A 13,926-nucleotide genomic window follows, 5' to 3' on the forward strand; every position below is an offset into this window, starting at 1 on the left:
ACAAGTTCTGACGCGTGTCTTTAGTTACACAGTGTCACTGACGACATCAGACGTTTCGTTGATTTCTTTGTCTCTTGTTTATTTTCAACATCAAAAACAACGGTTGTTACAGTTTCTTGCATAAATCCACTGTAGTCACGACAAGTCGCTTGCTGTGTTCTGTAGCTTCGATGGATTACAGTAACAACAACTTATTTTACTGTATTCCTTTTAGCTTACTGTCTCACGTTATCACGGTCAAAAGCTTGTGTGCTCCAAACCTTTCTGTATCCTTCCGTGTCTAAACAACAACTACAACTAACGTGCGTGATAGACATGGAACTGCATAACTGTGGGATGATGTCACAGAACAACCCATGAAATGATGTCACAATACAAATTATATGTATGATACTTAATGCTTAATGCTTAACTAATAAACCTAAATAAGATAAACATAACAACAAATCACAAGAATGAAATATGGCCCTTACACTTAGACTATTTCAATGATGATCAGCGCTTTCCACCAGCCAGGCAAGTTCTTGCAGACAGAAGTGACACATTGCAACGTTTTGATAAAATAAGTTTTCGAGATCGTTTCCGCAGGCATAAAGTAAATGCAGTGAAGATAATTTCACTCTTAGAACCCAGGCTTTCATCTGTGACACAAAGAGGACAGCCTACTCCAGTTTGTCTCTAGGTGCTCATAACTTTAAGGTTCTTGGCATGTGGCACCTTTCATCGAGAAACTGGGGTTCCCTTTCAAAGGCTACACTCGATGCTGTGTGAAAACGCTATGGGAATATCTTTTCGTGTTGCCGGTTGTGAAGCATGTGTGTACCAAACACGCCAAATTTTGGCTTATATAACCTCGGTCAGGTGACGTCATCTGATTAGATGCACCTGCAGGTTATAAATAGGAGTGAGACGGCAACATTCCTCAGATCTTTTTCTTCACCGCATTGTGCGTGTGTGTGTGTCAGCAAGCATAACAAAAGTACAAAATAAGCAGAATTAAATCTCATAAAACTCACCAGATAGTATGGCGGAGTTTAGAACTAGATGTCCCCCTCCTTGTGAAAATTTCCTTTCGGAGGGCGATATGCACACATTCTGCTTCGAATGTTTGGGTGAAAAGCACCCTCTCGAAGGGCTTAATGGAGAGTGTGAGCACTGTGATCTTCTCCCCATGAAGCTGCTTCGTGCGCGTCTCGCGTTCTTTAGGGAACCACGAGCCGCGCTGCACTCATGGGGATCACAAGCAGATCTGGCCGAGGAGCGAGAGACGGAGTCCCTCCTTTCTCTAGCCCTCTCCCCCGATCCCGATGTCTCTCCTTCCACTTCACGAGCGCACTCCGGTGCTTCTCGCGCGTGTGTTGAAGAGACTCGTTTTTCTGCTTTTGTGGAAATGGAAGTTGCTTCCTCAGAACGCTCCTCAAAAGATGAGAGAGAATATGAGGAATTGCTCGAAGTTATAACGCGTGCAGTCGAACGACTGCATAACAGGCCACAGGAGCAGGCTCACCCAAAACAATCTACGTAAATTAGATGACAGATTTCTGTCGGGTGGCCAGGAGATGGAGCCAAAACACTGCTCTCTCCCATTTTTTGATGACCTCCACAACGAGTTATCTCGTTCTTGGAGAAATCCTTTTTCTTCCCGTATTTTTGTACCATCGACTTCGTTTAATTCGAACATCGTTGATGCAAAAGCACGAGGTTTTGTGGTGATGCCCCAGATAAAAGAGACGCTTGCGGGCTATCTCTCTCCTGGAACATCATCCTCATTAAAGAAACCAACACTTCCCTCCAAGTCGTGTAGAACTCCTTCTACCCTGGTAGGGAAAGCGTTCCAAGCAGCAGGTCAGGCCGGCGCTTCCTTGCACACCATGGCGGTTTTGCAGGCGTATCAGGCTGATCTGCTGAAAGATTTGAGCACGAGCGGCACACTGAATCATAACGCATTCAATGAATTACGCCGGGCTACTGATTTATTCCTGCATGCGATTAAACAGACAGCCCGTGCAATCGGCCGTTCCATGGCCTCCTTGGTGACCGCTGAAAGGCACCTGTGGTTAAACCTGACAGGCATCAAGGACAAGGATCGACGATTCCTCCTTGATGCCCCTGTCTCACCTTCCGGCCTATTTGGCGACGCTGTGAATTCCGTCGCCAGTAGGTTCCGAGAAGTTAAATTGTATGAACAGGCTTTTGAGAAATTTCTCCCACGCCGTGCTCAAGTGTCGAGGCCCTCGGCCACCCAGCCTCGGCCAGATCTGAATGTCACCAGGCGAGAGGCACAGAAAGAGAGCGTCAGCAGCCGGGCACCCCGCCGTAAGGACTGGGGTACGGCTCGTCGCCTCTCACAAGCTGCCTCCAAAAGATCAGATCGCAGCACTGTCTTCTTTTCAAAGACTAAGTCCTAAAAGCCTACGTGCCCAGGACTGTGGGGGTGATCTCTCCCGGGGAACGGCACTCAACGCTCTTTCCTATAAGAGCATGCCCCCCCGGACACCCCCAGGATCCAGAGATATGTTAGTGCCTCGGATTTATCCTGCTATATTCCAGGATGCCGAACCACTAACACCCCCCCGTGCACTAAAACTTGTACCCCTTTCGGAGAAACTGGCAGCGTGGAAGCTACTGCCAGGCATATCTCCCTGGGTGCTAAAGACTGTAGAGAAAGGCTACAGGATTCAGTTTGCTCATCGCCCTCCGCGTTTCAACGGCGTGGTCTACACTTCTGTGATACCGGAGAGAGCGCATCTGCTAAACTCCGAACTCCAGGCGTTGCTGGAGAAGGGAGCCATAGAACAGGTTCCTCCTCCAGACAGGGAGTCAGGCTACTACAGCCGCTACTTTCTGGTTCCCAAGAAAGGCGGGGGGCTGCGTCCGATTTTGGATCTTCGCGGGTTGAACCGCTATCTCAAAAAGTACAGATTCAAGATGTTAACCATCAATATGATTGTCTCGCAAATCCAACCAGAAGATTGGTTCGTGACGATATATTTAAAGAACGCATACTTCCACATAGAAGTTTTGCCACAACACAGGAAGTTCCTGAGGTTCGCTTTTGGGGGAGAAGCTTACCAGTATCAGGTCCTTCCATTCGGTCTAGCTCTGTCACGCCGCACATATACAAAATGTATGGATGCTGTCCTGGCTTCCTTGCGACTCCAGGGCATCCGTATTCTCAATTACATAGACGACTGGCTAATCCTGGCCCAGTCTCAGCAGCTAGCGCTCCGACATCGCGATGTCGTCCTAGCTCATCTTCATTTGCTGGAATTGAGACTTAACGCTACCAAAAGCGTTCTCGTTCCGGCTCAGAGGACAACATACTTGGGTGTCAGATGGGATTCGATCACTATGCGGGCACAATTGTCTCCCGTTCGTGTCGAATCCATCTTCAGCGCCCATAAGGAAATCAGACTAGACCAGGAAGTGACTATTTATCACTTTCAAAAATGTTTAGGCCTCATGGCAGCTGCATCCACGGTGATACCTTTGGGCCTTCTGCACATGAGAGCTTTTCAGTTGTGGCTAAGAGCCAGGGGATTTCATACAAGGGCCAATCCCCGAAGGCGAATAAGGGTTACGCTCGAAGGACGTCGTACCCTTTCTATGTGGTCAGACCCCAGTTTCTCACCTTGGGTCCCACTCTAGGTCCGTCTTGTCGTCGCAAAATGCTAACGACAGACGCTTCCCTTACTGGCTGGGGTGCGGTCTTGGAAGGCCGTCCAGCTCAAGGGCGCTGGAGAGGTCATCTTCTCACATGGCACATCAATTGCCTCGAAATGATGGCTTTATTTTTGGCCCTACAGCACTTCCTCCAGCAGCTGAGAAGCTACCATGTTCTAGTGCGGGTGGACAATACATCGGTAGTCTCCTACATAAATCGCCAGGGCGGACTGCACTCGTACTGCTTGAAAAAGCTAGCGCATCAGGTTCTGCTCTGGGCACAGGCCAAGTTCCTGTCCCTCAGGGCGATTTACATTCCAGGGCACATGAATGTGGGAGCAGATTCACTGTCCAGACAAGCTGTGACAAAGGGGAATGGAAACTCCACCCCGACATAGTCAGCCAAATCTGGGAAAGATTCTTTACAGCAGAGGTGGACCTCTGTGCCTCCCAAGAGACAGCACAATGTCCTTTCTACTACTCTCTGACTCATCCAGCTCCCCTGGGTCTGGGCGTGATGGCCCATACGTGGCCCAATTTACGCCTTTATGCGTTTCTGCCAATATCTCTGCTCCCGGGAGTCCTGGCGAGGGTCCGTCAACACGGTTTGCGCCTCTTACTGATAGTGCCCCGTTGGCCAGCCAGAGTATGGTTCTCGGATCTAATATCTCTCCTCGATGGCTCACCTTGGATGATTCCAGTGAGGAGGGATTTTCTGTCTCAGGCGCAGGGGACAATATTTCATCCCCGACCTGAGCTTTTGAACCTTCACGTTTTAACTAAGTCACGCTGGTCTCCCAGCCAGCGTTATTGACACTATTCTAGCCACTAGAGCTCCCTCCACTAGAAAAGCTTATGCCCTCAAATGGAATGTTTTTGAAAGTTGGTGCATGACGAAGCAGGTAGACCCAGTCCACTGCCAAATTGTTTCAGTGCTGAAATTCCTGCAAGATAAGTTGTCCTCGGGCTTGTGCCCTAGTACCCTTAGGACGTACGTGGTCGCTATCTCAGCCTGCCACGTTCCAATCGAGGGGATTACTGTGGGAAAACACCCTTTAGTTGCCCGTTTTATTCGTGGAGCTAAACGGTTGAGGCCACCCACTAGAGCCACGACCCCTTCATGGGATTTATCTATCGTGCTCAAAGGTCTAATTGACACTCCTTTCGAACCGCTAGAGTCAGCGCCTGACAGGCTTCTGACTCTTAAGATGGTTTTTCTTATGGCCATTACCTCTTTCAAGAGGATTGGGGATCTGCGCGCCTTGTCAGTCTCCCCATCCTGCCTGGACTTTGCCCCTGGGCTAGTCAAGGCCATTCTGCATCCTCACTCGAACTATCTTCCGAAAGTTCCATTTTCAAACATGCACCCTGTTGTTCTTGAAGCCTTCTGTCCTCCGCCTTTTACAGCTTCGGAGCAGGAGAAACTTCACCTATTATGTCCAGTACATGCTCTTCGGATTTACGTCCACCGCACCTGCCAGTGGCGTAGATCAGAGCAGCTCTTTATTTGCTACGGAGGCCGCAACCGGGGGGCGGCCGCTAATACGCAGACCATGTCACATTGGGTGAGAGATGCTATTGCTCTCTCCTATGAGGCGTGTGGGCTCACTTCGCCTCTAGGAATCAGGGCTCATTCAACCAGGGGGATTGCTTCATCTATTGCACTAGCAAGAGGTATTCCCCTGCAACAAGTGTGTGACGCGGCGGGCTGGTCCTCTCCGCACACATTTATTAGATTTTATAGTCTGGATGTTCCTGTCACTCCGGGCTCACGAGTCCTCGAGTCAGCTTCCCAGACATAGTTCTGAGACCTCTCAGCCTTGTGCGCACACACTACACAATGCGGGGTCCAGACACTCGCAGTGCGGCGACGTTGGTACTCTCGTTCCCATAGCGTTTTCACGCAGCATCGAGTGTAGCCTTTGAAAGGGAACGTCTCGGGTTACTTTGTTGTAACTCTGTTCCCTGAAAAGGCGGGAACGAGATGCTGCGTCCCAATGCCGCACTGCCCACGTGACCGGACGTCCGTTCAGACAATCAATCTGAGGAATGTTGCCGGCTCACTCCTATTTATAACCTGCAGGTGCATCTAATCAGATGACGTCACCTGACCGAGGTTATATAAGCCAAAATTTTGCGTGTTTGGTACACACATGCTTCACAACCGGCAACACGAAAAGATATTCCCATAGCGTTTTCACGCAGCATCTCGTTCCCGCCTTTTCAGGGAACAGGGTTACAACAAAGTAACCCGAGACGATTTATGCGGTGTCATTTTACAGTTTTTTCCAAAATTATTACAATCAAACACCTTCAATAAAGCAAAAGCATTAGACATTTAGCAGGGAAACACTGTTATTTACAGATGTTTCCTAAATTGAAGATCAAACACCTTTAAATAAGCAATAACACAAAAACCCTGATATTTAACAATTTTTCTCATAAATTCCTATCAACACACATGTTCAATAAAGTGTTAACACAAACTTAAGATTACAATATTTGTAAAATAGCCTGTAGAACTGTTACACGGTATAGTACAGGTACGATGCAAAATACAATAAAAAGAAGTTCAGTTTTATAGCATTACAGTAAAATCCTAAAATGAAAAACAAAATGAAATATTTAGACTATTGTGCTATAACAGTGGAACATTCTCTCTCACAAATTTAAACATTTCTGTGAAATATCCTTGACTAAAAACCTATGAAGAAATGAACAATTCCAAACAAGATTCCAAATGTTCCAATTAAAGTTGGATTGGAAACTTTATTACAAATAAAGTACAATGTGGTCCCTTTTTTTACTCTATAGTTCTTTTATAATGTACAGTATGTGTACAAATAACTTTAACTTTTAGTTCAGAATCCTAATGCCTTAGTGCAAGTAAGTCAAATCTAAATTATACCAAAATGGCAAAATGGATGGTCCAGTGTATCCAAGAAAGATCCTCTTCCAAACAGGCAGGAAACAACTGGATCCTTGGTGCATTAGGATGGATTGGAAGAGAGAAGAGAAAAACACATTAAGATCTTAGATTTAAAAGAAAAACGTAATCTGAGATTTGCGGCAGATTAATAAATGAGCTTTGTTTACAGCAACAACAATAAAAATTAAAATAACAAAAAAATATCTTACCGTCATTGTCTCTTGAGCTTGCAGGTATTTTTTTTCCCCACAGAAACACGATGTGACTGCTTTTCTTCTCACCTGTAGCTTGTCTTCACTCCTCTAAATTTACACAGACAACCATTTACCGGCTGGAGTGTCAGACCACCTCTGCACGCGCTAAACATTTGAAGGACGCCTGTTTCCCATTGGCTGGTTCATATCACGTTACAGTATGTCTGTGTCCGATACCTGAGCAATAAACGTACTGTAGGCGTATTACGCATCAGGTTCCACAGTCGACTTAGTAATTTACAGATAATGTCTGTAATTTAACAGAGATTTGTATGTAGTTTTTTTTTAAAAGTCATTTTTCTTGAAATTATGCAAATCATGCAAATGAGATTTCCTCTTTATAAGTACAGACTCCAGATGCATTATTTCTACATAGTTTGGACTGTTTTTCAGTAACAACCATGCATCCACAAGCCGTTTACTGTTTTATTTTGACATTAGTGACCAAAACCTATGAATAACAGCATATTTCAGAATGTTTCACTAAAGTATATTGTAGAATTATGTAAGACTTTATAATCATTATATTTATTTGACAGGTTGTGGATGTCAGACACTAACCGAGTCTGAGCCGGTGGTCATTAAACCTGGAGGATCTCATCAACTCACCTGTACCTACTCTGGGATTAGTGATAGTGATGCGTATGTAGCTTGGATTAGACAGGCTTAAGGAAAAGGCCTTAAGTTGATCTCATACATTACTGCTCCGAGTGGTAACAATAAATACTACTCTCAGTCTGTTGAGGGAAGATTCACCATCTCCAGAGACAACAGCAAGAAGCAGGTGTATCTGCACATCACCAGCCTAAAGACTGAAGACACAGTTGTGTATTACTGTGCTCGGGACACACAATAACATAAACTTCACTCCACTTTCACTTACTCCTTCATTTATTTTAAATAAAGCTGAAAGACTCACATTGGAGTCACATGTTCTGTCTTATTCCCACAGTGAAATAAATCCACAGAGATCCATACTGTATGTATAAATAGGCTAACTAATATTTTAACCTCAGATAAAAATGATGGTGTGTGTTCACTGTATCATGTCATCAGTAATGATTGAGAAGGTGGATTTGAACACCTGACTTGCATCAACAGGAAATCATATATTCCTCTCCATCCCACCTAAAATAGAAAGAATATCTGCCTTATTGTATATTATTTAGTGGAGCCATTATCGATGATGATGATGATGTTGATGATGATTATTATACTTGTTCGTATTATTATTATTATTATTATTAATATTATTATTATTGTTGTTTTTGTTGTTGACAATCTTCAGTTATTTTTACAGCATAGCTATAATATTTTATTTATTTATTCATTCATTTATTTGCTTGTTTATTTACAATATTTTAATTATTTTACAAAATATATTATATAAAATCATATAATTTACTAATGAGAACAAATAGTTATATTATTTATCCTATAAAACTGATATTTAAATAAGTAAATAAATAAATGGGATGTGACTGTGATTCCCAGCTGCAAAGCTGCACTTTAGTTTCTGTGTAATATTTATGCAAATCTTTATTTCCTGTTGTGATATAATAACCATGTTTATCTAGAGATGAAGCGGTTCTCATTAGTCCTCCTTCAGCACAAACATGTTCACTTCAGCTCCACTGCTGCTGTTGGCTCTCGCCACCTGTGAGTGTTTGGGTTTAAACTTTATTAGTTCAACTGACACTTTCAGGTCAATGTGTAAATCTTTTCTGTTTCTCTTGTTACAGATGTGTTTTGTGCTACTGAGCTCATCCAGCCAAACTCAGTGGTTATAAAGCCAGGAGAGACTTTAACCATCACCTGTAAAGTGTCTGGAGCTTCTATCACTGATGGCAGCAGCCACTATGGAACAGCTTGGTTTCGACAACCTGAAGGAAAAGCTTTAGAATGGATCAATTTAATTTACTATGATGGGAATATTTATAAAAAAGATTCACTCAAAAACAAATTTGTCATCTCTCGAGACACATCCAGTAACAGCGTGTCCTTACGAGGACAGAACATGCAGACTGAAGACACAGCTGTGTATTACTGCGCTCGTCGTCCACACTGACACAACAAGCTGCAGCGCTGCACAAAAACATCATCTACTGTACATCTCAACTCAGTTCTGCATTTAAACAAATGAGTTAATACATTTAACTCATTTGCTCATCCCCACATTTTAATGTGTTTTACCTAGCCATTTAAATGATATAGAATTTAACTAAAAATAATATGAATGTTTACTCAGATTATAGGTGAACTATTTATTATTAATATTTGTTAGCTGTTTGAAATTGAATTAATCTAAATTTACATTTTCCGTTCATCTTGCTTCATGTTCGAAAAATGGTTTAGACTTCATATAACTGAATTTAAATGCTACTCATAATACATGACATTTGAGTGAAATTATAATTCTAAATCCTCTGCATCCCCAACTAACCTCATGTCCTCTCTCACTGCATCCATAAATCTCCTCTTTGGTCTTCCTCTAGACCTCTTGCCTGGCAGTTCCAACCTCAGCATCCTTCTACCGATATATTCACAATCTCTCCTCTGAACATGTCCAAACCACCTCAATCTGGCCTCTCTGACTTTATCTCCAAAACATCTAACGTGGGTTGTCCCTCTGATGAACTTATTCTTGATCCTATCCATCCTTGTCACTCCCAAGGAGAACCTCAACATCTTCAGCTCTGCTACCTCCAACTCTGCCTCCTGTCTTTTCTTCAGCGCCACTGTCTCTAAGCGGTAGAGCATTGCTGGTCTCACCACTGTCCTGTACACCTTTCCCTTCATTCCTCGCTGATACTCTTTTATCGCACAACACACCTGACACTTTTCTCCACCCATTCCAACCTGCCTGTACCCGCCTCTTCACCTCCTTTCCACACTCTCCATTGCTCTGGACTGTTGACCCTAAGTACTTAAAGTCCTGCACTTTCTTTACCTCTGCTCCCTGAAGCCTCACCGTTCCTCTTGGGTTCCTCTCATTCACACACATGTATTCCGTCTTGCTGCGGCTAACCTTCATTCCTCTGCTTTCCAGAGCATACCTCCACCTCTCCAAATTTTCCTCGACCTGTTCGCTACAAAGCACAATGTCATCTGCAAACATCATAGTCCATGGAGACTTCTGTCTAACCTCATCTGTCAACCTGTCCATCACCAAAACAAACAAAAAAAGGCTCAGAGCCAATCCACCTTGAACTCTTCTGTCACACCTACAGCACATCTCACCACGGTCGTACAGCTCTCATACATGTCCTGCACCACTCTAACATACTTCTCTGCCACTCCAGACTTCCTCATACAACACCACAGCTTCTCTCTTAGCACCCTGTCGTTTGCTTTCTCTAAATCTACAAAGACACAATGTAACTCTTTATTACCTTCTATGTACTTCTCCATCAGCATCCTCAAATACTGCATCTGTTGTACTTCTCACAAATGCTCACCTCTTTCCTTAACCTAGCTTCCACTACTCTTTCCCACAGCTTCATTGTATGGCTCATTAGCTTTATGCCTCTATAATTGCCACAGCTCTGCACATCTCCCTTGTTCTTAAAAAAATCGGCACCAATACACTTCTCCTCCATTCCTCTATGAGTGCCAATAATTATTTAAGGCACTGTATATGGTGATAAATCATCAATGCTACAGGGCTTTTTGTGACTCATGACCTATTGGGCTGTTGTGTAGAATATGTACCTACTGTATGCATCATGTTATACACTGTGTTCTTGGATTTCCTATATCCTCGTGCACTGTTGCAGCTCTTATATTGTCTAATTACATGAATAACTGCTTCTGACATCCCTAATGTTTGACATCCCTAAAAAATCCCTAATGTTTACACACATATACAATTGCAATAATAGAGCTCATATCCTTTTGACCATTATAGGTTAAATTAATTTTAGTCTAAACTAAGAAATACTAATGAATTGCACAATTTAATCCATATGATATTACACTGTGAGATGATAGGGGGCACTCTTGTACTTTGTCACTTCATGTCATATTATTTCTGGTTCTCAGTTTCAGGTGATATACAATGTCATGAGATATTACAGAATTATAGTCACCTAAAATCATTGGGTTTATTATGATTTTAATATTTTATGTTTATTATATAGTTTCTCAGTAATATTATATACTGCATTTGAGAAATTGCTTTTTTTTCCCACTTTTCTCCATGAGTTTGATGTCATGATGCAAATATGTGTCCATGCAGTATTTATGTAAAGCTGAGCTGACCATCTTCACTTACCATGAAGATCCCACTCTTCCTTTCTCTGCTACTAATAAGTCTGTGTCCAGTGATTTATTTATTTTTTTTGTTAATTCATTTTACTGCTTTAATGCTAATGGTAAATATATCGGTAGAAGGATGCTGAGGTTTGAACTGCCATGCAGGAGGTCTAGAGGAAGACCAAAGAGGAGATTTATGGATGCAGTGAGAGAGGACATGAAGTTAGTTGGTGTGAGAGAAGAGGATGCAGAGGATAGGGTTAGATGGAGGCAAATGATCTGCTGTGGCGACCCCTGAAAGGGAACAGCCGAAAGACAAAGAAGAAGAAGAATGCTAATGTACTAATTTGTAAACAACCTCTCCCTATTAGCTGTGAAAGGACAGAGTTTGAAATCTACTCCTAGTCACGCGGTATTGAGTAATCCCGGTGGAACTGTCAGCCTCTCTTGTAAGGCTGTAGCATAATTTGGAAAGTTATCCCATGGGCTGAATATGACAACCTCATGAAAAGTTTCATAAATGAGTTGTCAAGCTGCTGTGGTATAAACAGAATAAAACATTTGGGGACCTCAATATAAAATGAATGATAATAAGAAAAAAACAAGTAGTGCAAGCACTCAAATACATTTACAAAAAAAAAGATAATAATAATAATAATAATAATAATAATAATAATAAATAAATAAATAAATACTGTATCTCATATTGCCTTTATTTCTAAAATAAAGAAAGAAAGAAAACAAGTTTGTTGAAAAAGAAAAAGTTTATATTTAAAAAAAAAACAATTATTTATCACACAAGTCATATAGGTTAAATCATATAAGTTTATTAATTACAAAACACATGGGATTAATTAACAACCATGTGTCAAGTGGAAAACAATACTTTTATGAACAACAACAACAACAATAATAATAATAATAATAATAATAATAATAATAATTGTCTCCTGCTGTGGTACAGAAACCTAGAGAAACTGAAGATATCTTAATGATGACGATGATGATGATGATGGTGATGATTATTATTATTATTAAAAACTTTCAGTTATTTTTTTCAGCATAGCTACAATTACAAATTTATTCATTAATATATTTATGTTTTCATGTATTTATTTGTTTGTTTAAAATATTTTAATGATTTCACTAAATATTATATAGTCATATAATTTAGTAACGAAAACAAATAGTGAAACCATTTACCATATTAAACTTATATTTAAAGATAAATGAATGAATGAATAAATGAATGAATAAATGAATGAATAAATTAATGAATGGGATGTGACTGTGATTCCCAGCTGCAAAGCTGAACTTTGGCTTCTCTGTAATATGTATGCATTTAAGAAATCTTGCAAAATAATTAGATATTATAAGACAAGCTACAACATACACTGGATATCCCAGAACCACGGAAAGCTCGGGATTGTATCCGTGAAAAGTATACAGCCAAACATTGAGCAATATACGCCAGTTCACCTTTTGCCAGTTCAGTCAGAAGACGTTTAAGCAAACATACAGTACATAGAAGTCAGGAGTTTGAGGACAGAGGACACTGTGGTTTGTTAGTGTGCCTGAAGAGACACAGTGACTGGAGCTGAGGAATCTGCTGTACTAAAAACAGATACAAATATTTTTCACGCAGCATTTTACTAAACAAGACATTACTATTGTCATGCTGTTGTAACAGATTAATTTAATCTCCCCCTGATTATGCTCGATCATATTGTCTTTTTTTATTGGAATACAAACCAAAGACAAATAAATGTGATTTATAAACATATATTAAATAAAATGTCATTTTAATTAAATAAAGGATTACTGCAGAATGCAGATTCTGTAATGGCCAATTGACACGAGCACATTAAAATTTCCATCCTTCTGTATAATAATTCTGAATGACAAATAATCACAGCAGCCTGCAAGCAGGGGAAAAACAGAAAAAAAATTAAAAAAAGGAAGATATAGGTCAATTTTAAATGAGTATTTTTTGTGTTTTTGTTTTTTGAGTCTTACAGTGTTAATAAAGCACCTGGGCAGGACACAATATACCCGTATGTTTACATCACTAATATCAAATACCTGACATTGGTCATTTATATACAACACATTGCTTGCATTGATCATGTTTGACCAGAATATCAGATTTTTATACTGTATATTGTTTAACTCCTCTAGGGGTTGGACATGCAAATGAAAATTCCTCTTTATAAGTAAAGACTCCAGATGCATTATTTCTACATAGTTTGGACTGTTTTTCAGTAACATCAGTGGATTCACAAGCTGTTTAACTGCTTTATTTTGACATTAATGACCAAAACCTGTGAGTAAGAACATATTTTAGAATGTATCACTAAAGTATATTGTAGGATTATGTAAGACTTAATTATTGAAAATAATAATAATAATAATAATAAAAATCATTATATTTATTTGACAGGTTGTGTGTGTCAGTCACTAAACGAGTCTGAGCCGGTGGTTATTAAACCTGGGTAGATCTCATCAACTCACTTGTAACTATTCTGGGATTAGTGATAATGATGCAGACTTAGCCTGGATTAGACAGGCTCAAGAAAAAGGCCTTGAGTGGCTCTCACACATTTCTGCTCCGAGTGATATGTCTAAATACTACTCTCACTCTGTTCAGGGAAGATTCACCATCTCCAGAGACACCAGCAATTACTGTGCTCAGGACACACACTGACACAAGCTTCACTCCACTTTCACTTACTGCTTCATTTATTTTAAATAAAGCTGAAAGATTCACATCAGAGTCACATGTTCTGTCTAATTCCCAAAGTAAAATAAATCCACAGAGATCCATAC

The 13,926-nt window shown here is 41.0% G+C and overlaps 1 gene segment (V, D, J or C); it reads left to right on the forward strand.

The window, feature by feature from the left end:
• Window positions 1-8,444: 8,444 nt before the first annotated feature.
• LOC128544299 (immunoglobulin heavy variable 4-30-4-like) lies at window positions 8,445-8,914 on the forward strand. The segment is given in 2 exon segments: window positions 8,445-8,505; window positions 8,589-8,914. Coding segments are annotated over 2 exon segments (369 nt in total).
• Window positions 8,915-13,926: the final 5,012 nt, after the last annotated feature.

The sequence above is a fragment of the Clarias gariepinus genome, chromosome 16 (assembly GCF_024256425.1).
Source record: "Clarias gariepinus isolate MV-2021 ecotype Netherlands chromosome 16, CGAR_prim_01v2, whole genome shotgun sequence".
Classification (NCBI taxonomy): Eukaryota; Metazoa; Chordata; class Actinopteri; order Siluriformes; family Clariidae; genus Clarias; species Clarias gariepinus.